Source organism: Dama dama, chromosome 14, assembly GCF_033118175.1.
Source record: "Dama dama isolate Ldn47 chromosome 14, ASM3311817v1, whole genome shotgun sequence".
NCBI lineage: Eukaryota > Metazoa > Chordata > Mammalia > Artiodactyla > Cervidae > Dama > Dama dama.
Genome location: NC_083694.1, coordinates 72,373,978 through 72,400,254, shown reverse-complemented (window position 1 = coordinate 72,400,254; position 26,277 = coordinate 72,373,978). Strand labels below are relative to the sequence as shown.

Below are 26,277 nucleotides of genomic sequence, written 5' to 3'. Positions count from 1 at the left end.
AGCAGTCAGGGAGGAGGGGCTGGAGGACGGGGAGCAGAGGGAGGAGGGGCTGGAGGATGGAGAGCAGTCAGGGAGGAGGGGCTGGAGGACGAGGAGCAGAGGGAGGAGGGGCTGGAGGATGGAGAGCAGTCAGGGAGGAGGGGCTGGAGGACAGAGAGCCATCAGGGAGGAGGGACTGGAGGATGGTGAGCAGTCAGGGAGGAGGGGCTGGAGGACGGAGAGCAGTAAGGGAGAAGGTGCTGGAGGACGGAGAGCAGTCAGGGAGGAGCCCAGATTTGTCCTTATTGAAGCCAGTGGAGTGCAGGTTCACTGTGAGTAGGAAGGAGGTAGAAACAACAACGAAAAATGCCCAAGAGTAAGAAGAAAGGCTCTCGGTTTTCTGAAAATCGGTGTTTTTCTTTGACAGAGTTGTATTTATAATGTGATTCTAACACTTTGTTAACTGGTGAATAAATATACTGTGGGTGCTAAGATCGTAGAGACAGTTGTTACAGAGAGGTGAGAAATAAAAGTGTATTATCTAAGTTTGATTATCATATTTGTTCAGGAGTAAATATCTTATAAAAATACATATCAGAAATACTGGACATTGAAGAATTTTACCTTTATTGATAAGAAGTATAAGTCAAAGACGTCTAGGCTTCTTAATACCTAAAGACTAGGAGATTGTAGTTTTTTTAAAAAAAGTCACTAAACATGTGATGTGAGGCAAACAAGTTAACTTTTTTGAGGTATTTAGATATACCACAAAAAGCTATTTGAATGTTAGCTGCCAGTAAATTGAAATTTTGCTTGATGTGGAAAGGATTTTTATTATATCTAAATAATCTTGATAAAGGAATTTGAATGACTGTATTGTATTTCTAGGTATGATAGTTACTTTTATAATTTAAGCCTTACATGTAAGCTTTTGAATCAATAGCCTGTGATAGGTTTCAAACCTTGTTAACCTGTTGTCAATGCAGTATTTTTGGTACTGGTAAATCCAGCTGGTGGATAAACACTTATGTAAAGTTCATATAGTGATTTCATTTGACTTCAGTAACAGGTTATTAACTCATGTGCCTGTGCTGTGCAGTTCAGTTCAGTTCAGTCACTCAGTTGTGTCCAACTTTTGCGACCCCATGGACTGCAGCATGCCAGGCTTCCCTGTCCATCACTAACTCCCAGAGCTTGCTCAAACTCATGTCCATTGAGTCAGTGATGCCATCCAGCATCTCATCCTCTGTCATCCCCTTCTCCTCCCATCTTTAATCTTTTCCAGCATCAGGGTCTTTTCCAATGAGTCAGTTCTTTGCATCAGGTGACCACAGTATTGGAGCTTCAGCTTCAGCATCAGTCCTTCCAATGAATATTCAGGACTGATCTCCTTTGGATGGACTGGTTGGATCTCCTTGCAGTCTAAGGGACTCTCAAGAGTCATCTCCAACACCACAGTTCAAAAGCATTAATTCTTCAGTGCTCAGATTTCTTTATAGTCCAACTCGCACATCCATACATGACCACTGGTAAAACCATAGCTTTGACTAGACAGACCTATGTCAGCAAAGTAATGTCTCTGCTTTTCAATATGCTGTCTAGGTTGGTGATAACTTTTCTTCTAAGTAGCAAATGTCTTTTAATTTCATAGTTGCAGTCACCGTCTGCAGTGATTTTGGAGCCCAAGAAAATAAAGTCTCTCACTGTTTCCAAGGTTTCTTCATCTATTTAACATGAAGTGATGGGACTAGATGGCTTGATCTTAGCTTTCTGAATGTTGAGTTTTAAGCCAACTTTTTCACTGTCCTCCTTCACTTTCATCAAGAGGCTCTTTAGTTCTTTGCTTTCTGCCACAAGGGTGGTGTCATCTGCATATCTGAGGTTATTGCTATTTCTCCCGGCAGTCTTGATTCCAGCTTGTGCTTCATCCAGCCCAGCATTTCGCATGATGTACTTTGCATATAAGTTAAATAAACAGGGTGACAGTATACAGCCTTGACGTACTCCTTCCCAATTTGGAGCCAGTCTGTTGTTCCATATCCAGTTCTAACTGTTGCTTCTTGACCTGCATACAGGTTTCTCAGGAGGCAGGTAAGATGTTCTGGTATTCACATCTCTCCAAGAATTTACCACAGTCTGTTGTGATCTACACAGTCAAAGGCTTTGGCATAGTCAATAAAGCAGAAATAGATGTTTTTCTGGCACTCTCTTGCTTTTTTGATGATCCAGCGGATGTTGGCAATTTGATCTCTGGTTCTGTGCTGTTAATGACTGGCAAAACTCGGGTGAAGAAGTTTTGTGATGTCAGGTTAAAATTGATGGCCTTAGGAATTTTTGTTCCTTCACAAATGGAAAAGAAATTTTTTTCAGATTTTCTATTAGAAAAATATGACAAATCTTGAGAAACGACTGTGATTTTCTTATAATTTCATTTTCATGAATGTTCCATCACATGAGTTTTCAAGACTTGACATTATAGCCCATTAGAATGTCACAGAGATTTTGTGAAATGTTAATATCTAATGCAACTGCTTGTTTTGAAAGTATATTTCAGAATCATTAAATATCCACAGAATACTCTCAGTTGAGAATGAAAGAAAGTACTTCAAATTTTTCTAGCATAAAACTAGCAAATCAGCATTTAGAATACAGTTACCGCTTTTCAGGTATTTTCAGCAGATAATGTGGCTACATGGGTTTTTCTCAAATACACAGCTAATCGTTGTGTAAATTTCTCCCTTGAAAGTAAAATATTCATTTTTTTCTCTCACGTATTGTAAGAACCAAGAGATATTTTTTGCCAGTGAGCAAGTTCTGAAAGAGCAGCCCTCCTTAGCACGGGTGAGTTCAAAGGACATTGGCTTCTGAAAATCATTGGAAAAATCACTGCAAAATTAATTGCTTCTTTCACTGTCTTTAAGATTCACCCCAGTCCTTTGAGAAGTGGTAAATTTGCTTCTTAATCATTCAGATTATATTTTCTGTTTATACTATCTTTTAAAGCATAGCACTGTATTTCACTTTATGAAATACAGTGCTTGTAAAAGTCCATCCCAATACAAGTAGCTGATGGAGACCAGACCCACACTCACCGTCACGTCAGGGGTGTGGTGTCCTGCTGGGCTCGCCGCATGGATGTGGTCACGTGTTTCATCACAAGGTTCTAGGACCTTGTTTTTCCACCTGTAAGTCACACGTTGTGGCTGTGCCCACTAGCCTTGCTCCGATGAGTTTGACGGTGCTCAGTATTGCTAGGATGATTTTCCCCCTTCAGTCTTTAATTATGGGATAATATTAACTAGGTCCTTGTGTGAGATAGTAAAATGATTTTGGAGATTAATATGAACAGAAAATAAAATGATTTTGGTGATTGAATTGCACTGTGATTCTGTGTGTGGTAAGATCTGGGAACATTCTGTGAAACGTCAAGGTACACAGGGTGCCTTTTGTGTAAATTCATCTATGAACTAACTGCTGTATTGCTTTGAGTATTACAAAAGCTAATAAACATTTGTTTAGTGGGCATATAAAAGTCATATTTTGGGGTGAGAAATTACCTTTCAAGAAGCTTTAAATATGAAAAATTATTTTTTTATTGCTGCTTTCTAAATAATACAGTGGCTGATATGTATAGAAGAAGTTTGTGATGACTCAGTCTTAATACATTTTGGTATATCCTTGGGTAAACAAGCCTTTTCTCAGGCTCCCTAAACCAAATGTGTTAAAGTTATCTATCTTTCTATCAGTAATATGCATTTTTGGTCTTAATGCACTTTTCCTAAGATTATTATTTCAATTTTGAAATGAAATATTTTTAATCAACACTTTTCATATGAGAAACTTATTGTTAAATCTGTAAACCTGCTGTCTTATTTAAGAATCTCTCAATTTCAGCAAATCCTGGGCATCAGTCCTTGATTTATCAATTTAGTTGATGTATTTTTAGAATTTTAATCTCAAATTATACATAATGCTACCAGATTTTAATTCTCCTTTTCTTATGTGATTTATTTCCATTGACCAGCATTCCTGCTTCATTGCCCCTGATGTAACTGGACTGCCAACCATCCCTGAGAATGTAAGTTTTTTATGTTTTTTATTTTGCTGATATGAATTTTATTTATTTTGGTCTCACAGTTGAAGGATTTCTTGGTAGAGAAATAGAATACATTGTAACTTTGTGAGAAAAAATGAAACAATTAAGAATAATGGTGTCATCTCTTTTTCTTTATGTATCTGTTACTTTACCTCCTTTACATCAATTGGAGATAAGACAGATTATATGAGAAAACCTCTTTTCTGACATTTTGAGATAGCTCAGTAGGATAGTCTGTACTCAGGTTCTGAGCTCCCTGGATCAGGCAGACGAGATGTCTCAGCAGATGTCTCTTGTGTATGGGGGAATGAGTGTGTGCAGTGGGAAATACTTTCACGCAAATAGTGACGGTAGTGAAGTGGCCATAGTGTTTAGGTTCCTTGTGTATATAGCTCTGTTCAAATCTCAGATGTTCTCTATTCAGTATCCTGATTTTTAATTTAAGTAATACGTATTTTGTAAGGCTTGAAGGATACTACCAGAAATTATAAAATTGCCACATTTTGCATTTTATTTAGAGTCCTGATTGTATCCTTGCTAGAAATATGTTCAGTGTTTTACTGGTTATTACAAATTAAAATTCTGCACAAAAGTTTACCTGGGTAAATGGAATTGACAGGTACACTTTTGGATACTGTGTGAAAAGGAGACATTTCCTTTTGTAAGTTTCTTTTTTTCCAACTTCATTTTGGAAAGATAAAATGAACCACTATAAATAATTTTATCAGAAGTGAAGGAAACATCAACTCAGGAATATGTATTGTTTTTATATGTACTATACTCTGCTCTCCTCCTGAAAATGAACCTCCTGAGTGTTTGGGTTCCAAAAGCACATGGGTTGTGAGTGAATGAAGTACAAGAAGACAGCTGTAAATTTCCTGATATGGAAGCAAGGCTGGCAGTGGGGTTTTGAGTACAGATGAGCTCAGTTGCCTCCTGTGAGAAGATTGCATTCAGCCTGAGGTGGACCATCAGACTCACAGGTCCTCCCAGGCCCTCAGTCTCTGTGGGCAGGACCTCTGTTTGGGTGTCTGGAGGCTGACTGACTTGACATCTGCATGCCTGCGCCTCCCCTCGGGCTGTTGATGCAGGTCAGGGTCCCTGCCTTCTAGCCTCTCCTCTTTGTACCTTTCTTAAATTTACTAATAAAAAGCTAGTAGCTTGATTTAGCAGACTTCGCTTTTTTTTTTTCCAAAGGCTATGACTTTGAAAGTTTTAAAGAACCATTCTAAGGAAAAAGTGCCTCTGAGAATAGAAACTTTTCTTTGGAACTGAGAAAAAACTTAACTTTTTGTGGTGTATAGTCGATTAATAAGGTTGTGATCATTTCAGGCGAATAGCAGAGGGACTCAACCATCCATATACATGTATCCATTCTCTCCTAAGCCCCTGCCATCCAGGCTGCCACATAACACTGAGCAGTCCCGTGTGCCGTACAGTGGGTCCTTATTGGTTATCCATTTTAAATAGAGCAGCGTGTACATGGCCATCCCAAAGTCTCTAACTAGCCTTCCCCCCATTCACCTCCATTAAGATATTTTATTTCTAAAAAGTCCTATTTAGGGAAGAGAAAAAGAAAAGCAAGGACCTATACATCAGGCAGCCTTTTGCATTATGAAATAATTCCCCATCTAGAAAGTACCTTTCTTTGAGATTACAGGAACAGTGTTAATGCTGAATGCCATAAAACTATGTTGCATGATGAACAGTGGAAATAGAAGGTGAGGTAGGCTTCAAATAGAGAAAACGGAAAATGAGTCTCTCCACCAAACGCAGCCTCGCTTGGTGGTGGTCACAGGTTCTGTTCAGATGCCCTGCTCTGATTACTGGTTTGTCCTGAGAAAGTTTCTACCTCACAGAAACTGAAGAAACAATTGGATTTGGTGTTTTAGTGCTCAACTAAAGGTTTTGGTCTTCTGGGTCATAATCCCTCTACTCCTCCAGTTTTAGTTTATTGTCATCTCTTATATGTTGCTTTCTGATGCATTTATTTGAGTACAGAAAATTAAAAATAAGTAGAAGATCTAAAGTGAAAGTTTATATAGGCTACCCCAATTTTGTTCTTACGTGGGGAAAATAATTTTAAGTGGTAAGTCAAGGAGTCGAAGTAAACTGACACTTTTATTTGGTTATAGTGGTATAAAGCTGGCCCGACATGGAATATAAACGAGATCCTCCTTCATAAAGACCCAGAGGTCTGCTTTATAAACCCGTCTCATTGCTAGGAAACCCTGTGGACAGAGGAGCCTGGTGGGCAACAGTCCATGAGGTCACAAAAGAGTTGGACACGACTTAGCGGCTAAACAACAACAAAGTTCTGTGGTTGCCTTGTATGAGTGCACAGTCTAGAGCAGCAGTCCGCACGCTTTTTGGCACAAAGGAGCAGTTCTGTGGAGGCCAGCTCTCTCATGAAAAAAGTGAGGGGGAGGATGGTTTCAGGATAAGTCAAGTGCATTACATTTACTGGTACTTTATTTCTATTATTATTATGTTGTAATGTATGAAGGAGATGATTACACAGCTCATCATAATGCAGAATAAGATCACCAGGCATTAGATTCGCATGAGGAGCACCCAGCCTGGACCCCTCCCACACGCCGTTCACCGTGAGATTCAGGTTCCAGTGAGAATCTGATGCCACCGCTGGTCTGGCAGGAGGCAGAGCTCAGGCGGTGATGCCAGCGATGGGGAGCGGCTGTAAACACAGATGAAGCTCCTCCTTGCCTGTCCACTGCCCACTTCCTGCTACGTGGCTCCGCTCCTAGCAGGCTGTGGGCTGGTACAGGTTGATGACCAGGGTCTGGGGACCCCAATCTATCCTATCAAGCCAAGGTACCCCTTGGTGAGTGGCTGGCAGACAGAGAGAGACTCAGATGCACTTTCGGAGCAGCAGTTCTCGAGTTCTGGGTGCCTGTAAGAAGCACCTGCTGTGCTTGTTGAGAAAAGGGATTCCCAAGGCTCCTCTCGCAACAGGTCCAGGTTGGGGCCAGGAAACTGGCTTCTTGTACAGGTGCCTGGAGCCGGGGAGTGGAGCGAGTGCTGATGCCCTGATCACCCTCGAAGGACACTTTCCCAGAGCAGGGCTGTGTTTCAAATAAGAACCGAAGGCTCTGTGCTTGGCGTGGCGTCGGACCCAGGACTGCATTTAACTGTCAGCAATTTTTACTACTAACATCCTCGGAATGCGGGTAGCCCGCGGGTGTCCCCGCACCTCACGCAGTTGTCTTTGCCCGTGCAGAGGAACCTCACGGAGTACTTCGTGGCCGTGGACGTGAACAACATGCTGCAGCTCTTCGCCAGCATGTTGCACGAGAGGCGCATCATCGTCACGTCCGGGAAGCTCAGCACCGTAAGTACCGCCCCCCAGCCTTGTTCTGCGCATGCTCCACAGGCGCCATCTGCATACCCTCTTGACACGCGGCTTTAGTCCGCCGCCGCAGCACAAAGGTCTGATTTATGGAAGGCCTTCGCGGGTGCATTAAGTCAGGTTAATTATTTCTTCTTATCAGAAGACGAGGGGCGTTTCTTTCTTTCTTTTTTTTCTTTTTCACTCCCTGGAGTTCATTTTAGTGCCTTCTACCATATAAAGAATTCTTAAGAGCTATTATGAGATCTTTATTATTCACTTGAGGCTCTTTTTCCATTGGAGCCACTTGAAAGAAATCAAGGGGCCGGGATAATAGCGGCTACCCTAACCTGGTAATAGGTGGATTCATCTTTGTTGCCAAGTCGTGGTGGGGGAGTGGATGCTATAATAGTTCTGATTTGGAGAAGCTCTTCAGACTGATAATAACTTAAAAGTCAAAATAGCTTTTTTTTTTTTTTCCCCAAATCACAGGTTTTATGCCACTCACCGAAATGTTCTTTTGGAAGGTCTTCATTACTGTGGAAAAGGGAGGGAGAATAGAAGGAGTTTTCTTGGGTCCTAGAAAAATATTCAAAAGTATTTTTCTAGATTTCCTAATCTATTTTCTTACTCTAAGCATTAAAATTAAATTTTTTGACTTAAAAATGTAATATAAATAGAATTATAGTTGTGGGTAATAAGAGTTATTTATTAAAAACATTATTTAATATCCCATGAATTACCTTTCTTACAAATTTAGCTAACTGATAAAAATAAGATACTATTTTTATGTTTTATTCCCTGGTAATACAAATAAAAACCTTATTTTATATTGTTTTAGTGTCTTAGAGCAGAAGGAGCTTCAGGATCTCTCTAGGATACCTATTTAGGATATAACAATGAGAAAGGTTAGCATCACTGACTCCATAGACGTGAGTCTGAGCAAACTCTGGGAGATGGTGAAGGACAGGGAAGCCTGGTGTGCTGCAGTCCACAGGGTCTCAGAGAGCTGGTCATGACTTAGAGACTAACAGAGTGACAAAGGTATTTTCAAAGAAGGGTTAAATGGCCTCCTCAAGGCCAAGTAGATAGCTGGAGATGGGCAATGTGAAACTGGGTCTCCTGATTCTAATTTTAGGTTATTTGCATTATTCTAAAGTCAAAGAAACAGTTTTGAGATTTTGAAATGCAATATTGATATGCTCACTTTTCAAAAAGAGTTGAAAATATATGCTTTTATGTACTGAGAAACTCCTGACATGCATTTGAAGGAGTAAGTGTGGAGAAATGTTATGGTTTTGTTGAGAATAAGTGCCAGTCCGTGGCATAGGTAATTATTTACATTTTCTTAATGTGATATTAAGAAATTCAGTCTGAATTATTTGATGTTTTTTATAATTTATTTGCTTTTCTGCTGTTTTTAACTTACCACTGAGGTAAAAAAAAAAATCTTATTTATCCTTTTTGTCTCTTCCTCCTCATCAGTTTTTTTCAACTAGTTTTTTTTTGGTTACCCTGACATTTCCTGCATTTATTTATTTATTTTTGGCCACACCGCACAGCTTGTCCTCATCACTCTTTTAAGCCAAGTTTTCTAAAATTATAAAGAATACTTCTACATGAATATTGTCCTAAAGATTAAGAAGACTGTATTTGAACACCTAGGAACCAAATTCTTGTCAAGTTTAATTCATGTAGCATATTTATTATGCGCCTACTGTGTGTTTGGCACAGTCCAAGCACTGAGGCCTCAGCAGTGAGCAAAGTGAGGTCCAAACACTCTTGAAGCTGAGCCCACCTGATGTGGCAGATAGAGACACGAGTGAGCGGATAGCCGTCAGGCCACGTGGTGCTGAGAGCTGGGGGATAAGGGAGAAGAGTGTGTCGGGGGAGGGTTGGAAAGCGAGAGCAGATTCCAGTGACATGCCCGGCGGTCCGGGAAGGCCCTCCCGGGAGGCGGGACCTCTCCCGTGAGAGGTCCGAAGGTGGCATCGGAGTAAGCTGTGTGAGTGAACGCGGTCTGTATAGGGACACGTTAGAAATACATCTGATGGGACACAGTATGGAGATCCCTCAGAAAACCAAAACCAGACCCAGGGTGCAGTCCAGCAGTGACACTCCTGGGCTTTTATCTGAAGAAGACAAAAACACCAACTCAAAAAGGTGTCTGCACGCCTGTGTTCATTGTAGCATTATTCACAACGTCAAGATAAGCAAGCAACTCAGGTGTCCCTTAGAGATGAGTGAATAAAGAAGGTGAAGTGTGTATATAGATATGTATACATACACACATGCATACAATGGAATATTTCTCAGCCATAGAAAGGAATAAAACCTTGCCATTTATAATAATATGGGTGGACCTGGAGGGTATTATGCTAAGTGAAATACTTATGCTGTGTTGAATCTAGAAAACAAAACAAACATAACAAAACAAACAGACTCACAGATACAGAGAACAAACAGGTGGTTGTCAGAGGTGAGGGGGGTGGGAGGAGGGTGAGTGAAATAGGTGAAGGGGGGATCGAGGCACCAACTTCCAGTTATAAAATGAACAAGTCACAGGAATGTGACGTACAGCAGAGGGAATATACTCAGTGATATTACAACTTTGGTGACAGATGGTAACTAGTTACTAGTGTGGATCATTTTGTAACATATAATGCTCAGTATCATGTCCAACTCTTCATGACCCTATGGACTGTAGTCTTGCTCAGTCTTGCCCAACTCTTCGCAACCCCATGGGCTGTAGCCCCACCGGCTTAGTCCATGGGATTCTCCAGGCAAGATTACTGGAGTGGGTTGCCATTTCCTCCTTCAGGAGACATTCCCGGACAGGAATCGAACCTGCAGCTCTTGCGTCTCCTACATCGTCAGGTGGATTCTTTACCACTGAGCCATCTGGGAAGCCCTTTGTCATGTATAAAAATCCCAAATCACTATATTGTACTCATGAAACTAATATAGTATAATACTTTAAGTCAGTTATACTGCAATTAAAAAAAAGAAATCTGTATACATATAAATATTTTGTGAAAAAATTTTTTTGGTAAGTAGTATAAAATACTGGTGTTGCTTTCCACTGTAATTTATAAGCACCTCTTAATGTCTAGGTAACTCTTCTTCCACTCAGCTTTTGACTTTCAACCTGGGAGCATGGGAGTTGCAGTAGTTGTAATCTCATAGGGTTGCTTTAAAGATTATGGGTATGTGTACATGCACACACACACATGCACACATACCCATAGGAATGTAGACACACATATGTACATATGAAGTGCTTAGAGTTTTATCTGTATAAGAGTAAATGACCATTAGCTATAAATTTATAATAGACTGGATCTGCAGTTTATAGTAAAAATTAACATGCCTATCCTTTTACTTCATTTGAATTAAAAATAATTATTTTAATAATGTTATTAATTACAACAATATTATTAACTATAATGTAAATATCTATTATATTAATTATTAAATATCATAACCAACTATTAATTATAATAGTAACAAATATTAATTTAATGGTTGAATAAATTATTATTAATAATTTGATTAAATAAATAAATTAATAAAGGCTCGCTTTTAGGGAGTTGTTTCTTATATTCGAGGTAAACTTAATACCAATTGTTTATGAGAGTTCCTGAAAACTTGGTGGTGGTGTCAGCTCTCAGTTAACAACTTCGCTTTGGTTCACTGTCTGGGGCAGGAGGACTGATAAAAGAAACATAATTCAAGCTTGCTTTCATGATCTCCTCACCCTTCTTACATGGAGGAAGCTGCATTGAATCTAGCTTAACAGATTTCATGCACACACACACATACACACACATGCTATAAATTCCAGACACAGTAATGTTTAAGGTCAAAGACTAGTACCATAACATAAATTAGAAATAAGCTATTTTTTAGAAAGAGTTTAGTGAAATCTCTGAAACAACCAAGGAAGGAATATTTAATGTATCAGTGAACTGAGGTTAAAAGACTGCTGTCCGTGAAGCTTCTTACATTCTTATAGGATTGTGTATACCATAGAAACTGTTATGTGCTTCATGCAAGAAATTGTGTTTTGCCTATTTTCAGTTGTTTTTAAATCGATGACCAGATTGTTAATTTCTAGAAGAACACATGTAAGTTGTCTTCACATCTATAATTTTATTATAGTTTTGGGAACTTTGGATTTACATTTTGATGGTCGTAATTGTATTAGAATGGCGTTTGTCAACTTTATAGCTTTCTGGGGTTTTACTGGTGATCCACTGGCAGACAATGAGCTACTTGAGGACCCTTTCCTTTAGGTATTGTTTATAGTCAAAATTATACTTTGTAATTATCTTTTTAGTGATAAACTTTAAAGAAACAGTTTACTCTTGAGGTATGTTAGCAAAAGTATCAGGAATATTGTTTATGTTTTAATAGTTTTTCACAGGTTTTTCCTCCTTAATGTTAAGATGTATCTTGCTAGGGCACACTGCTGTACTTTTCTGTGTCTTTGAGTTGAATGGATCAGGATGTGATCGGTCGTGTGTTCATCCTTCTGACGGGCGTGTTATCCGGTACCCAGGGAAGGGTTCCTGGCAACCCTGAGCAGGAACACTGATTTTGTGCATGCCGTGGGCAGACCCTGGAGGCCCAAGCCCTAAGCGAACAGCAGACAAGCAAGAGCGCCTCAGCCCAGAGTCTCCTGATTCAAAGCAAAGGAATAAATCATGACATTACAAGGGGGTATCCGCTGACTTATTGCTGTTTTGTGACCGGGGGTAGGGAGAGATTGCTGTTTAAAGCCATGTCATCGGCTCTCAAGTCAGCCGGGCGTGAAGCCTTGTCATGTGCTCTGTAGCTGTGCCCGCCCAGACTTCCCTAACTAGTCAGCTGGGGCCGCGCGTTCTGTCTGCGGCACCGGGCTGCCCGGCATCTGACAGCAGCCCTCTCGTCATCCTGTCAGTGATGTGTTAACCGGAGTGTGTCCTCGTGGCCTGCGGAAGCAGGTACAAGCGACACTCCCTTCCGAGCAGCTGTCTGCGTGTCGGCTCCCACGCCGACCAGCGTTTGGCGGGTGGGCACACCCTCGCGGCACCCGTGAGTGCGTCAGTCACAGAGCGCTGGCTGTGGGCTCCACGTCCCACGCCCCGAGTGCCTGAGTTGCGCTGAGTCACTGTCCTCTCCTCCTTCGTTATGGTCGCCCCCAGGCGTTTCAGCATGTGCTTTCCCCCCTGCTCCCGTTAATACCATACAGGGCCTCTGCAGAAGGACATCCTGTGACCCCCGGGAAATGGGCTGGCGAACTGTAGACTCACAGGTCGGGTTGGATGGAAGGGGAGTCTGGAGGCCCAGCCTCTCCATCTGGGTTTTCCGTCGTCTGCACTCGCACCACCTGTATCTGCATTTCATCTGGAGCTGGCTGTGCAGAGAACCTTTCTGGAGACCAAGAACTGAACAGTCGGGGCGAGAACAAAGATTACCCAGTCTCCTCCCCACCCCAGATGATGGAAGCGTGTTTCCCCCCTTAACGATAAAGCTATGGCAGAGTGGTGTGGTTAACAGTTATTACCCCGACCTCTCAGGGAAAGGTAGACTGGAAACAGCTTTTGGGTTTTTATTTCTTCCCAAAGCCCACAGCAACCAGTCACATCGGCTGACCCTGCAGACAGTGACTCTGCTGATCAGCGTGTTATTTGGCTTGATCCTCCTCTTTGGAACACAGTGTTTTCATGCCTTGCCAAGTGGATGTGGCCAGAGTGTGCAAGCAGGACTGTTGAGGCGGTTGTGTGACACTTTGTGGGAAGTTATGTGTGGAGGAAACTTCTCAGATGGGAAAACTGCTTGTGTTTGCATCTCGCAAGTCTCGGGGTGATGAGAGATGCTTTTCATAGAAATGAGGACATAAAGGGTCAGAACCGTGGTGGAGTGTGTGTGCAGTAATTTAATCATTTAATTGTGACTATCAGAACAGTTTATAGAATAACCTTTGCACTAATTACGTAATGTAATATGAAGTGTTCACCTGACATGGAAACCATCAGGACAGAAACGTGTCTTATTGCCCCTTTGGCACTTGTCTCTTTGAATAATAGTAATTATAAATAGTAATGATGTTAAAGGTTTCTTCATAAATTCTGAAGTTTATAAGTTTAGGGCAATTTCCATACAGTCTTTAGAAAAAGACTTGTGTTCAGCTGTCTTCTACTAGAAGATTTTAATTTTTTTTTTTTTTTAAAAACTATGCCCAAATTGCAATTCCTTGGTGGGAAAGTTATCCATCATCTTGTACCCTTTCGGCTGTATGAGTGTCTGTCTTGTTCAGTCTGTACTGGAACTTGGTTTGGTATCTTTGGCCCTTCGTGTAGTTCTAAGTAGGACACACTGCTTTCTTCCCTTGGAAAGTGGTATTTTCTTCGCTCATTGGATGTGCATGGTGCTCAGGGAGGCTCCTGCCTCTTGTGTAGAAACAAACTGATTTATTCTTGGTCATGGAGATCAGTCGCTCCAGCCAGTAGATCAGCCCCAGTTAGCCTGCTGGTTCAGTGGCATTTGGAGGGCCAGATGGCATCTCATCATCCTGTTCAGGTGGACGCCTCCCGTCTGGAGGTCCGGTCTCCAAACTGGAAGAGCTCTGCTCAGCTGGGGCAGGAAGGAGAACTTGTCCAAGGGGTGGTGTTAGGTGTGGTATTGTGGGGGCCACCCCACCTCACCCCTGACCCCTGATCCCGTGTCTTCTGGCTCTGGGATAAGCAACACCGTGAAATGTTTTCTGATTCAGAGCATGCCCTGCACCATGTAAAACAGAGCTGCCCCCTCCCCACCAAGGGTGCTGCTCCCCACGGGGGACATACCTGGGTCTTGGGTGCGCAGCCCCCCTTCCAGTTTGGCCGGTGGCTTCTCGGCTCGAAGTGTGGGCGGGAGGAGTCGCGGCCACGGCCCTGAGCCTGCCGTCACTTTGCAGTTCGACAGATAACCCTGATGATTGGCATGCTGTATGCAGTGATGTGCCCTCGGGCGTGTGCGTCTCTGAGTCCGGCGGTGGCCGTGCTGGCAGAGACGGCAGGTCCTCACCCAGACCTTCGTCCAGCGACTCTGAGCCTGATCAGGCCTCTTCCTGGACGGAAGACACTGCGTGGCCCAGCTGCTTGCCAGGGAGACGCCGCCCTCGAAGCCTCCTGCCACCGCACCTCCCAAAGCAGGTCCAGTGGCGCGCCGGTGTCGCCCTGCGGGAGCCGGCCTCCCAGGGCCCCGCATGCATCCACCCTCCTGCCGCGTGTCTCAGGGCCTCTGCCCCGTCCTCTGCCCCCGCCCAGGACAGCACAGGTGCCCCCAGGGTGCAGGCGGGGAGCGGAGAGGGAATCCGGGGTGGGGGGGCGGGGCATGGAAGGCACCGCTTCCCCAGACCTGTCACACCCCCGCGGCTGACCACCGTGATAAATAGTGTCACGGGAAGAGGGGAGTGAGTTAACAACCCGAGGAGCAAACCAGGAACTTGCTTTTCAAGGAGACGTTTGGCTTCGGTTGAGTTTTCCAAACAAGAGTGTAACGGTATTTATTCATTTAGTATTGATAAAATACTGTATTTGCCAGGTACTGGGAATTTCAAGGTCATTTATGATTCTAAGTCATAAATAATAAATTAGATCGGGTCAGTCAAGGCCGAGGCAGCGTGGCTAGGACTCTGATGTTGGAAAGGTAGGAGAGAGAGCGGTAGGTTAAAGAGTTGACTCCAGTATCACACCTGGTTCTTGGAAGGAAGTTGGTGTTTTGTCTTGGAAATATTTACTTGTGTTGTGTGTGTGTGTGTGTGTGTGTGTGTGAGAGAGAGAGAGAGAGAGAGAGAGAGAAGTCGTGCTACAAAATTTGGCTGGACAGACAGGCAGTGGCCAGATTGTGAAGAATCTTGTTTGCTAAATTAAGGGGTTTGGATTTTATCCAGCAGACTGTGGGCAGGCAAATAGGGGACATGCTGTGACCAGCTTTGTTTTGGGGACGGGAACTCTGGTGGTGTTATATTAGTAGAAGAAAACCAGAGTAGGGAAACTCTGACTGACAGGCGTCCAGTGAAAAGGCAGTCACAGCGATTCAACCAGAGTGGGCCAGCTCCTGGATGAACAGTGACCACGAAAGGCAGATGAGGTTGGGGTTGAGAAACATGGCTAATAAGGGGACGTCTGCCGTGTGTAGAGCCTGCTTGAAAGCAGGTAAAGAAGAGGGGCAAGTTCAGACTGACAGAAGGGACACACGCTCACCAGGTATTTACTTACTGTCTGATGCAGCGGGGCAGAGCCTGCTGCCATTTGCTATGAGAAAGCGGTGACTCTATGGAGTGTGTGTGCGCGAGCACGTATATACACACACACGTGGATGCTCATGTGCTTGTTTATATATTTGTGCTCAGTTGCTCAGTCATGTCCAATTCTTTGCAGCCCCGTGGCCTGTAGCCCACCAGGCTCTTCTGTCCATAGACTTCTCCAGACGAGAATACTACAGGGGGTTTCCATTCGCTTCCTCAGGGGATCTTCCTGACCCAGCGATTGAACCCTCTCTCCTACATTGCAGGCAGATTCTTTACTGTCTGAGCCGCCAGAGAAGCCCATGTTTATATATAGGTGTATACATGTAAAAGTCTTTGAGGTGCATGCCAAATACACATATATGTACTCTAAGTATGTATGTGAATATTATATACAATGTGAACAATACAGCATGTAATATATATGTGTGCAGTTTTTCATTCTCACTCAATTATATGTAATTTACGAATGGTTAGAGTCATTTTGCTCCACTTGTGAAGATTCAGACACTCCTTTGGGGCTGCCTTGCACCTGTGGTTGTCTTTCCGTTGCTAGTGGTTCACCATCAGTTTTGTTCCTGGTTAAGAGATATTTTTAGGTTATGATTTTCAGAGATGCCTAATGGTTTTAGAGAATAGGTTCAGTCAATTAGGTTTTATTTATCGGTTGTTTGGACCATGTCCCTCAATACAGTAGTAGTGTGATTTTACCAATATTATCTTCTAAAATTAGAGCCAACATTCGCTGGATCATTGAAAAAGCAAGAGAGGTCCAGAAAAATATCTATTTCTGTTTTATTGACTATGCCAAAGCCTTTGACTGTGTGGATCACAATAAACTGGAAAATTCTGAAAGAGATGGGAATACCAGACCACCTGAGCTGCCTCTTGAGAAACCTGTATACAGGTCAGGAAGCAACAGTTAGAACTGGACATGGAACAACAGACTGGTTCCAAATAGGAAAAGGAGTACGTCAAGGCTGTATATTGTCACCCTGCTTATTTAACTTATATGCAGAGTACATCATGAGAAACGCTGGGCTGGAGGAAGCACAAGCTGGAATCAAGATTGCCGGGAGAAATATCAATAACCTGAGATATGCAGATGACACCACCCTTATGGCAGAAAGCAAAGAAGAACTGAAGAGCCTCTTGATGAAAATGAAAGAGGAGAGTGAAAAAGTTGACTTAAAGCTCAACATGCAGAAAACTAAGATCATGGCATCCAGTCCCATCACTTCATGGCAAATAGATGGGGAAACAGTGGCAGACTTTATTTTTCTGGGCTCCAAAATCACAGATGGTGCAACAAAATGCAGATAGTGATTGCAGCCATGAAATTAAAAGATGCTTACTTCTTGGAAGGAAAGTTACAACCAACCTAGACAGCTTATTAAAAAGCAGAGACATTACTTTGTCCACAAAGGTCCATCTAGTTAAGGCTTTGGTTTTTCCAGTAGTAATGTATAGATGTGAGAGGTGGACTATAAAGAAAGCTGAGCGCCAAAGAACTGATACTTTTGAACTGTGGGGTTGGAGAAGACTCTTGAGAGTCCCTTGGACTGCAAGGAGATCCAACCAGTCCATCCTAAAGGAGATCAGTCCTGGATGTTCATTGGAAGGACTGATGCTGAAGCTGAAACTCCAATATTTTGGCCACCTGATGGGAATAGCTGACTCATTTGAAAAGACCCTGATGCTGGGAGGGTTTGGGGGCAGGAGGAGAAGGGGACGACAGAGGATGAGATGGTTGGATGGCATCACCGACTCGATGGACATGAGTTTGGGTAAACTCCAGGAGTTGGTGATGGACAGGGAGGCCTGGTGTGCTGCGGTTCATGGGGTTGCAAAGAGTCGGACACGACTGAGTGACTGAACTGTACTGATTGAAAATTAGAGATTTATGTTTCAGTTCATGATTACTCAGCTGAAAACATTGGATGATTTCATGTAAGCCAATTTTTTCTTTTATGCTGAAATTTATTATGTAACAGATGAAACAGTTGAACAAGAGTGATCTCCAGGTTTCTTCCTCATTGTCAGTTGCAGGATTCTTTAATTGTATGGTTTACTTCTTAAATAACTGCCTCATTTTTAAAGTATAGTTTATATATAATTCACATGAACGTCCTCACTTCCAGTCCTCTAGAATCCAGTGTCTGGAAGCTTGTGTGGAGAGAAGGCAGATATGTTTGAGCTGTGTTACAGTGTCAGGCTCCTGAATATTGTGGAAAAGCAGATGGGTCTCCTCTAGGAAAAGCAAAACTGCTGCCGAATCAACTTGAAGAGTGTGAACTAGAGAGCAGAGAGAGCAGTAAACTTAGTGACGAGAAAGTCACGGAGGGGAAGAAATGGATTTGCCCGCGTGGGTGTTTCTGTGCAGTGTGACAGCTGCAGAAATGCAGAGTTGAGGCTCACTCGAGTGTAGGCTCCTGGAGGGCAGGGGTCTCATCTCTCTCGTTCATCATCCTGTCCCCAGCACCAGTAGCAATGTCTGACACCCGTGTCCCCATGACTAGTTGTGTGATTTGGGGCAGCTGTTTAACTTTGTTTCGGTTCCCCCACCTGTAAAATGGACGAAAGCATGAGTACATGAAAGAGGCAAGCCAGCGAGACAGCGTTAGAGCTGTTTGGCTTTCCAGCCAAGAGATGAGCAGAGCTTTCCCAGGGACTTGGGTGCAGGGAGGTCAGGATGAATGTTTGGTAGTGAAACAGCAGGACACACCGCCCTAGAGGAGGAGGCAAGAGTGGCGTATAAGATAATGTCTTATTATAAAAAAGCATTGAAAAACACAGGGCACAACCAATCACTGTCTTCTTTCATGATACAGGATTGCTGTTTCAACTGTCAAGTGGAGGGTTGGAGTTTTGCTCTAGTAAGAATGTTGCATAGTTGGAATAACCTTGCAGTTTTCAGGTAGCCAGTTGCTACCTTTCTTGGCCTAAACTTTTAAATATGAATGTAAATTAAATGCTTTTAAACAGATGGTCTCTTTATGCTTTCCACTAAAATTTTTTTCATTCCATGAGGAATTTATCACTGCAGCAGTTTATCCTGTGTACCCATAACTGTTTATAGCACTTAGGTTTCTGAGTTAAATATTGATTCACTTAAAAATCAAATGAAGTCTCTAATCAATAATTCTTGCATTTTATGCATAAATAAATTCCAAGGGGACATAGGTATGTCCCTCAATAATTCTTACGGAACTTTAGTTGCAGGCAGAGGGACTTTTACAGAAAAAAAAAAAGACTCTGGCTAAGAGACGCAGAGCCCAGAGTAACAGGAGCAGTGACGGGTCAGGATGAGATCTTTACTTGTAAAGTGTGTGAATTAGAATCGTGCTGTTTTCTGTTGCGGTTGTCACACTCAATGGACCGTCTTCCTGTCGTCTCCTTGGAAATCTGATAATGTGTTTTTTTTCCCTCTTCAAAATACATGTTTACTGAATCACTCAAAACATGGCCTAGTTGTATCAGGGGGCTGATTTCCTTTAATAAATATATAGTTTAACTTTCAGAGCAAAGTATAAGTGAGATTTCACATCACAGAGGGAAGGAACTTGGGTTTCACTTCCAACTAAGTATACTTGCAGATCGAGATGATGACTCATAGAATTTTCGTCAGTTCCCTCTGTGACATTTTGGAGAGACTGCTCTGTTGGTTTCCTACAGACTCTGATGCCTGGGGAAAGTTTTTTACATTGCACCTCTATCATAGATTTTGAATTTTTCATTTAAAGGTCAGCTGTTCTTGTTTGTCTGTTCAAAGACTCCTTCTCTGCTATATAATTAGTATAAAATGTTTTCAGCCACTATATATTATTCAAAGCCTTATAATGATGGGGATTTTGAATCTTTGTATATCAAAAGCCAGGTTAAAATAATAGTTATTGTATTCCGGAGCCTCTGGCATTGGTATCCTGGCTTTGCCACTTGCTAGTTGTCTGAAGTGAAGTGAAAATGAAAGTTGCTCAGTCCTGTCCGACTCCTGGCGGACTCCTTCCTATACAGTCCATGGAATTCTCCAGGCCAGAATACTGGAGTGGGTAGCTGTTTCCTTCTCCAGGGGTCTTCCAAACCCAAGGTTCGAAGCCAAGCCTCCTGCATTGCAGGCAGATTCTTTACCAGCTAAGCCACGACAGAAGCCCAAGAATACTGGAGTGGGTAGCCTGTCCCTTCTCTAGCGGATCTTCCCGACCCAGGAGTCAAACCGGGGTCTCCTGCACTGCAGGCAGATCCTTTACCAGCGGAGCTCCTTGTGTGACCTCAGGCCAGTGGTATAACTTTGCTGCAGAGTCCTGGTCTGTGAAGTGGGCATAATGATGCTAGTACCTAATTCATAAAGTGGTTGTAGCATAAACCTGAGTGTGTCAAGTGCTGAGAATGTGCCCAGCCCAGGGCCAGTTTGCATCATGTAAACGTTTACTCCTCACTGTGGTCAGTGACAGCATAGCCCTTAGACTTGTGGCCACAACGGGAAGGTCCAGTTCCCTTCATACCGTGACTCAGTTCACTGTTAGCAACCTTTGTTGTCAGGTTTCCCCACTTTCACAGGCCCCAGGTCTTGTCTCTTTCACGTGGCTTCCATACATACTTATTTCAGAATTGTACTCTATAGGAAATACATATCCCTGTGAGTTTATTGTGTGTGTGTGTGTTAGTATGTTGGGTCTATATAAGTTTGGCATATTGAGTATGCTTGGTGAAATTATATGTGGATTTATATATTCCTGTGCCATTTAACAAAGGTGATAAGGCTTTTTTTTTCCTTAAGCCTTTATTTGGTACCTTTTCTTGTTTATTTGGTACATTTCATTTTTGTTCAGTGACAGCAGTGTATTCCTTCAGTCTCAAGAATATGATGTCAGTGATGTCTTCTGACCTAAACATCGAATCTTCTTCTCCCCTATCCCCTGGTTTCATGAAGAACCATGATGGTAGAGAAACAGCTGACAAGTGTCAAAAGAGCGCTGTGTGGGTCTAGGCCGATCATGAACCTACAACTACCTAGAATCTTGGTTAATTCTAATCAAAGAAATGTGATTATCATTTCCCTTTAAGCTTAGAGATTCAGTGCATCATAGGTAAGCTAAAAGTAAGAAGATTCTCCTTCTTACTTGGCTGATTTATCGATCTCATTTCTTTTTTTTAATTGCCTTGTAGTTGATTTATGATATTTTGCTTGTTTCAGGTGGGCCGTATGGTTCGGTGTTTCTATAGATTCTGCACCATTTGATCTCATTTCTTTACAGGCCTTCATTCTCCAAAGCAAACCTCTACAGCTCATCGTTTGCTTTCCTCCGTCTGCGAAGTTCTGGAAACGTTCTAGGGAACTGATTAGTTGTGACAGTCAGCACTGTGTTCAGAGGTGCAGACAGATCTCATCTAGAATGAAACCTGGCGTCCTCACTGGGCCCCGGGAGTCTCCTCAGCTCCGACCTGCTTCCTCTCTGACCTTATCCCCTGCTGCTCCGCCGTTTGATCCAATCATCTGAGCCCCCCGCTGCTTGGTGAAGGTGCCGAGCCTGCCCCCCCCAGGATTCCTGGATGCCCCTCTCCCCGAGTGCACGCCTCGGCTCCCGTCGTTCAGTTGGGTCCCAGTGCACATGTGGCCGCGCCAGAGTTTGTCCCCCACCTCCTGTCACTCTCTCCCCTCTTAGCCTGCTTTAGGTTTCCTCACAGAATTCACCTCTAACTTAAACGTAAATAGATGTTTTACTTGTTTACTCTTTGTTCTCCGCACTGATATGTAAGCTTCCTGGACACAGGGGCTTGTTCTGCATCCCTGTCCCTTTGTTGTTGTCGTTGAGTCATTAGGTCGTGTCCGACTCTTTGCGACTCCATGGACTGCAGCACGCCAGGCTTCCCTGTCCTTCACCAACTCCCAGAGCTTGCTCAAACGCATGTCCACTGAGTCGGTGATGCCATCCAACCATCTCATCCTCTGTCATCCCCTTCTCCCACCTTCAATCTTTCCCAGCATCAGGGTCTTTTCCAGTGAGTCGGCTCTTGGTATCAGGTGGCCAGAGTATTGGAGCTTCAGCTTCAGCATTAGTCCTTCCAGTGAATTTTCAGGGTTGATTTCCTTTAGGATTGACTAGTTTGTTTTTGCAGTCCAAGGGACTCTCAAAGAGTCTTCTCCAGCATCACAGTTTGAAGACATCAATTCTTCAGTGTTCAGCCTTCTTTATGGCCCAGCTCTTACATCCATATATGACTACTGGAAAAACCATAGCTTTGACTAGATGTACCTTTGTTGGCAGAGTGATGTCTCTACTTTTTAATATGCTGTCTAGGTTTGTCACAGCTTTTCTTCCAAGGAGCAAGAATCTTTTAATTTCATGGCTGCAGTCACTGTCCGCACTGATTTTGGAGCCCAAGAAAATAAAGTCTGTTTCTATTACTTAGTAGAAATTTATGATGGCACATGGCAGGTACTCAAAAACTTTGTTGAATTAAGTGACTAAGTTATTATAATGTTTCCAATTTCACAGTTACTTACTGTGCATTAAATTTTTCAGAGATTATCTTTAGATAGATTTTGAAGGTGGGTCTGAATTATTGTCTAGGTAAAGTGTTCTGTTAACCATCTGTATGGAAAAAACAATTCTTAACCATTACTAAAAATGTAAAGTGTTAGAATTGATCTGATCTAAGAATAAAGAAGTTAGATCTCTCTGAGACCATGTTTTCAGATCATATAGTATGTGTTTCTTAAAGATGAGGAAACCAGGGTCTGGGTCTATTTGCGGGTGTGTGTGTGTGTATCTGTGCTGTGGGTGTACCGGGGTCTGGGTCTATTTGTGGGTGTGTGGGTGTGTGTGTGTGTCTGGGTCTATTTGCGGGTGTGTGTGTGTGTGTCTGGGTCTATTTGCCAGGGGTGTGTGTGTGTGTATCTGTATCTGTGCTGTGGGTGTGCCAGTCACACAGCCTCTCAGTGGCAGTGCCCTGACTCTGTGACATACTTCATTGTTATTACCTTGTACAACATTGTTATTATCTTGTGCAATATAACTTCTTAATTTCCTAGTAAATTTATTTCTTGGTTTTTTTTTTTTTTTTTTTTTTACTTCCAACTTACTGTCTCATCCACAAGCATATGCTATGATTGTATATTCTCTGTGTTCTTAAGTCACATAGTTGTTACGCAGTGCTGGGTGGGCATGGACATTTCTGCCGTCTTTGGAAATCTCCCCTTCGATGTCTCTGAGTTAACAGAATCAGTATTTGCAAGAGCGAATTCCTTAAAGTTCCACCTAAACCTGACATGTTTGCATTTCTTTAAATAATTCATCCTGGTTGCCTAGGCCAGAACCTGTGGGTTGGTGGAGGGAAGTATTTTCACCTCTCCCTGTGGCCGATCCCTTGCATCTGGGAGGTTGCTGAATCCTGCAGAGCTTCCTTCTTTCCTGGAGGGTCTCGATTAGCTGATGTGACCCTCTACCAAATGTTGGCCTTTGCAGAAAGTTTGTGACTTTGCTTCTTGTTGCAGAAATCGTCCTCTAAGAAACCAGTCAGATTCATCAGGTGAAACTGTGTCTTACTAGCGAGCAATTCATGACTTCCCCTAGGGATGACCATCAAGGGCGTAGGGGGAAAGTCTGTAGTATTTAATACGGTGCTTTGGACTCTGGTGTACCCAGTAAAATAGCTTAATGTTGTTATAATTCCTCTTTTTGAGAATGCATTTTCCCTCCTTTTACACAGTTAATTATTTTCTCAACAATGAAAAAGAATAGTTTCCTTTTAAAAACAGTTTTCAATGAGCTGTTTTAAAAAGCCATCTCTCTGCAGATGGAGAAATCGAGTAAATTAAGTGCCTTTCACAGCTCCGTGAGTGCTTTTAGCCCATCAGGTGACACTGAAGCCTTTAAAGTTGCCTCATCACAGCTGGGGAGCACAGGCGAGCTAAGAATTGACACCACTGAGATCAACCCCATTTCCATTTCCCTCTGGTTCGGCTATATAAGAGAAGTCAGTGTGGTCTGAAACTGTTAAAGAGAAGCATCTGAATGCCTCCTAGTGGTACACTGTGTGGGCTAATTAAGAAATTTTAAAAATAATACTTACAGAAGGAATATTTTAAAATATTAAACCTTATAAATGCAAAGTACTAAAATCCTGTGATGATAACATTCCAAATGGAACAAATACATTTTGTGCTATATAAAAATTAATTCAAAATCTTAACCAGAAAAAATACAATACATATGATGAAGATGACTATATGTTTAATCAAGATTTTCATTTTTTGGTTCAGATTAGATTATTGTAACTGACTTTTAAAAAATTTAGTGGAACTATTTTGCACTTAAATATAGACAAATTTTGCTACTAAGATTGAATTGCTTTGTTTACATTTATCCCTTCAATTTGATTACTGTATGAACTTTAATTTCTTTGTATGATAAAATAGAAATAATGGCGTATAGAAATTTTGTGGTGCATTTTCAGATGGTTTTATTTTTTAATTCCATTTTTCAAGTTGAATGGAAACTTTTATTCATTGTCTTGAAAATGCAGACTATAGCAAAACTTTAAAATGAGGAAGAATGCTGATTTAAATATTGCTTTAAATGCTTAAAAAAAAAAGGTCTCAAGACTTAGAGAAATATAATTTAAAATGTAAACGAAGTAACGGAAATAATTCTGATGAGGGTCAGTAGGAGGGATGGGGGAGAAAATAAAGCAATATCCCTTTGTTAAGCATTAAAAAAATATTTAATTAACTGCTTGCCAAAACAAAACAATTAAAATGGCAGTTACCTTTAAAATAGCATCAGTGTATCTGCAGCTGTTGTGGTATAAAGCTAGGAAGCACGATGTTAATCTGAAAGGAGCAGTTTAAATATGAAATTATGATGTCCTTGGCTGCCTGCGGTACAGCTGTCAAGCTCGGGCAGCGCGCTGGTCAATGGTGACATTCTCCGTGTCAGCGAGCAGCGTCTCCTGATACCATCACCCGCGGTTCACACGTCTCGGCGGCTCCGACTGTCGAACGCCGGGTCCCCCGGCGCTGCCGCAGCTTCCAGGCTCCCCCGCCTGGCTCACGTTTCATTCTTTGGCAATTTGCCCTAATGATATCCCCGCGGAGCCCCCAGCCTCGCCTCGCCTCCCCCCACACCGCAGCGCGGCGCATCCATGCGAGCGAGCCCGGCACGGGCAGCACACGCCGCCGTTTCCCACAGTTCCTCCAAAGACGCTGGCCTGGTGTTTCAGGTTTACTTAGGATCTTAGTTTTGACCCCAAACAGTCTATGTTACGGAGCTATAACCGTCCGTGTAAGATGCCCTGGAAGCTACTTTGCTTCTTACGCATTTTTCAGGACGGCTCCTGAAACATGAGACTTTTTTTTTTTTTCCTAGAAGCAGAATTGATCAAGGTAATACGATTCAAGATCATACATGGCTTTATGAGCATCGTCCGTCTTTGATGACTTGAGCGTGTCCCCGTGTGGAGGGTCCGCGGCCACTCACTGTTGTTTTCCTTTCACACCTTCTAGTTAACCGCCTGTCTGCACGGCTCGGTCGCCCTTCTGTACCCGATGTACTGGCAGCACATATACATCCCCGTGCTCCCCCCGCACCTGCTGGACTACTGCTGGTAAGTCGGCTGTGCCGGCTCCGGACTGGGAGACGCGCTTCCTCTGCAGTTTAAGCAAGCTTGGAGTGCTTACTTACGTGTGCGTATGTGAATGAGACCTCTCAAACCTGCCATGGAGATCAGTAGCAAGTATTAAAAGGTGGTTTTATGAAGGGCACAGTGGTTCTTTCCAAAGGTAGCAAAAATCTGTTCTTGGCAAACATGAAGTTCTTTAGATTTCATTGAGTTTGTTCTACCATCATTGAGATAATTAAATGCACAGATAGAAGCTGACCCAGTCTTAACAGCTGTGGTTAGATACATTTTGCAGAAGTTGTAGTATCAGTCAGAGAGCCCATGTCCCAGGGGTCAGAATCTGTCTGCAGAGTCCTGGAGAATCCAGGCTGCCTCTGTCAGAGCACATGTTCACCCTCCACCCCAGAGCACGCTTTCCCACACACGCTTCCTACAGTAGCATGCCTGGTACCAGATACCCGCAGAGGGCTTGCCTCGAATGCAGGGTTTCCCTGAGTTCCTGGTGGTGAAATCAAAGCCTCAGCCTCGAGCCACCATGAATAGCAGTGTTGACACGTGTGGGGGTAATTCTGAAACACTTCTTGGCATCAGAAACACCTGCTGGTGATCTCACAGTCTGAATTCTGCTGGGCCTCCAGAACTGGCCCAGTCCTCTTTCCTGGAGGCTGATGGGGAATTAGACCCTCAAACGGCAGCCTTGTGGTCTTCCTTGGGACTTAGGGCAGTCATCTTCTGCAGGCAGAGCTCAAGTTCTTAAGCAGTCAGATGAAGTTTTTTACTCTGAACCATCCATGTGCATATGGCTTCCTTGTGGCTCAGATGGTAAAGAATCTGCCTGCCAAGCAGGAGACGCAGGTTTGATCCCTGGGTCGAGACGATCCCCTAGAGAAGGAAGTGGCAACCCACTCCAGTATTCTTGCCTGGGAAATCCCATGGACAGAGGAGTCTGGTGGGCTATAC

The 26,277-nt window shown here is 42.9% G+C and overlaps 1 protein-coding gene across 9 annotated transcripts in view; it reads left to right on the top strand.

The window, feature by feature from the left end:
- Positions 1-26,277, top strand: part of DENND1B (DENN domain containing 1B) — a 267,912-nt gene that overhangs the window by 136,932 nt on the left and 104,703 nt on the right. For 6 of the 9 annotated variants that reach the window (XM_061161073.1, XM_061161077.1, XM_061161078.1 and 3 more), the window contains 4 exons: positions 2,761-2,820; positions 4,004-4,057; positions 7,314-7,424; positions 25,202-25,302. In XM_061161073.1, the coding sequence (XP_061017056.1) occupies positions 2,761-2,820; positions 4,004-4,057; positions 7,314-7,424; positions 25,202-25,302 (326 nt within the window). The remainder of the gene's footprint in view (positions 1-2,760; positions 2,821-4,003; positions 4,058-7,313; positions 7,425-25,201; positions 25,303-26,277) is intronic. The other 3 variants (XM_061161076.1, XM_061161074.1, XM_061161080.1) reach the window with 1 other exon arrangement.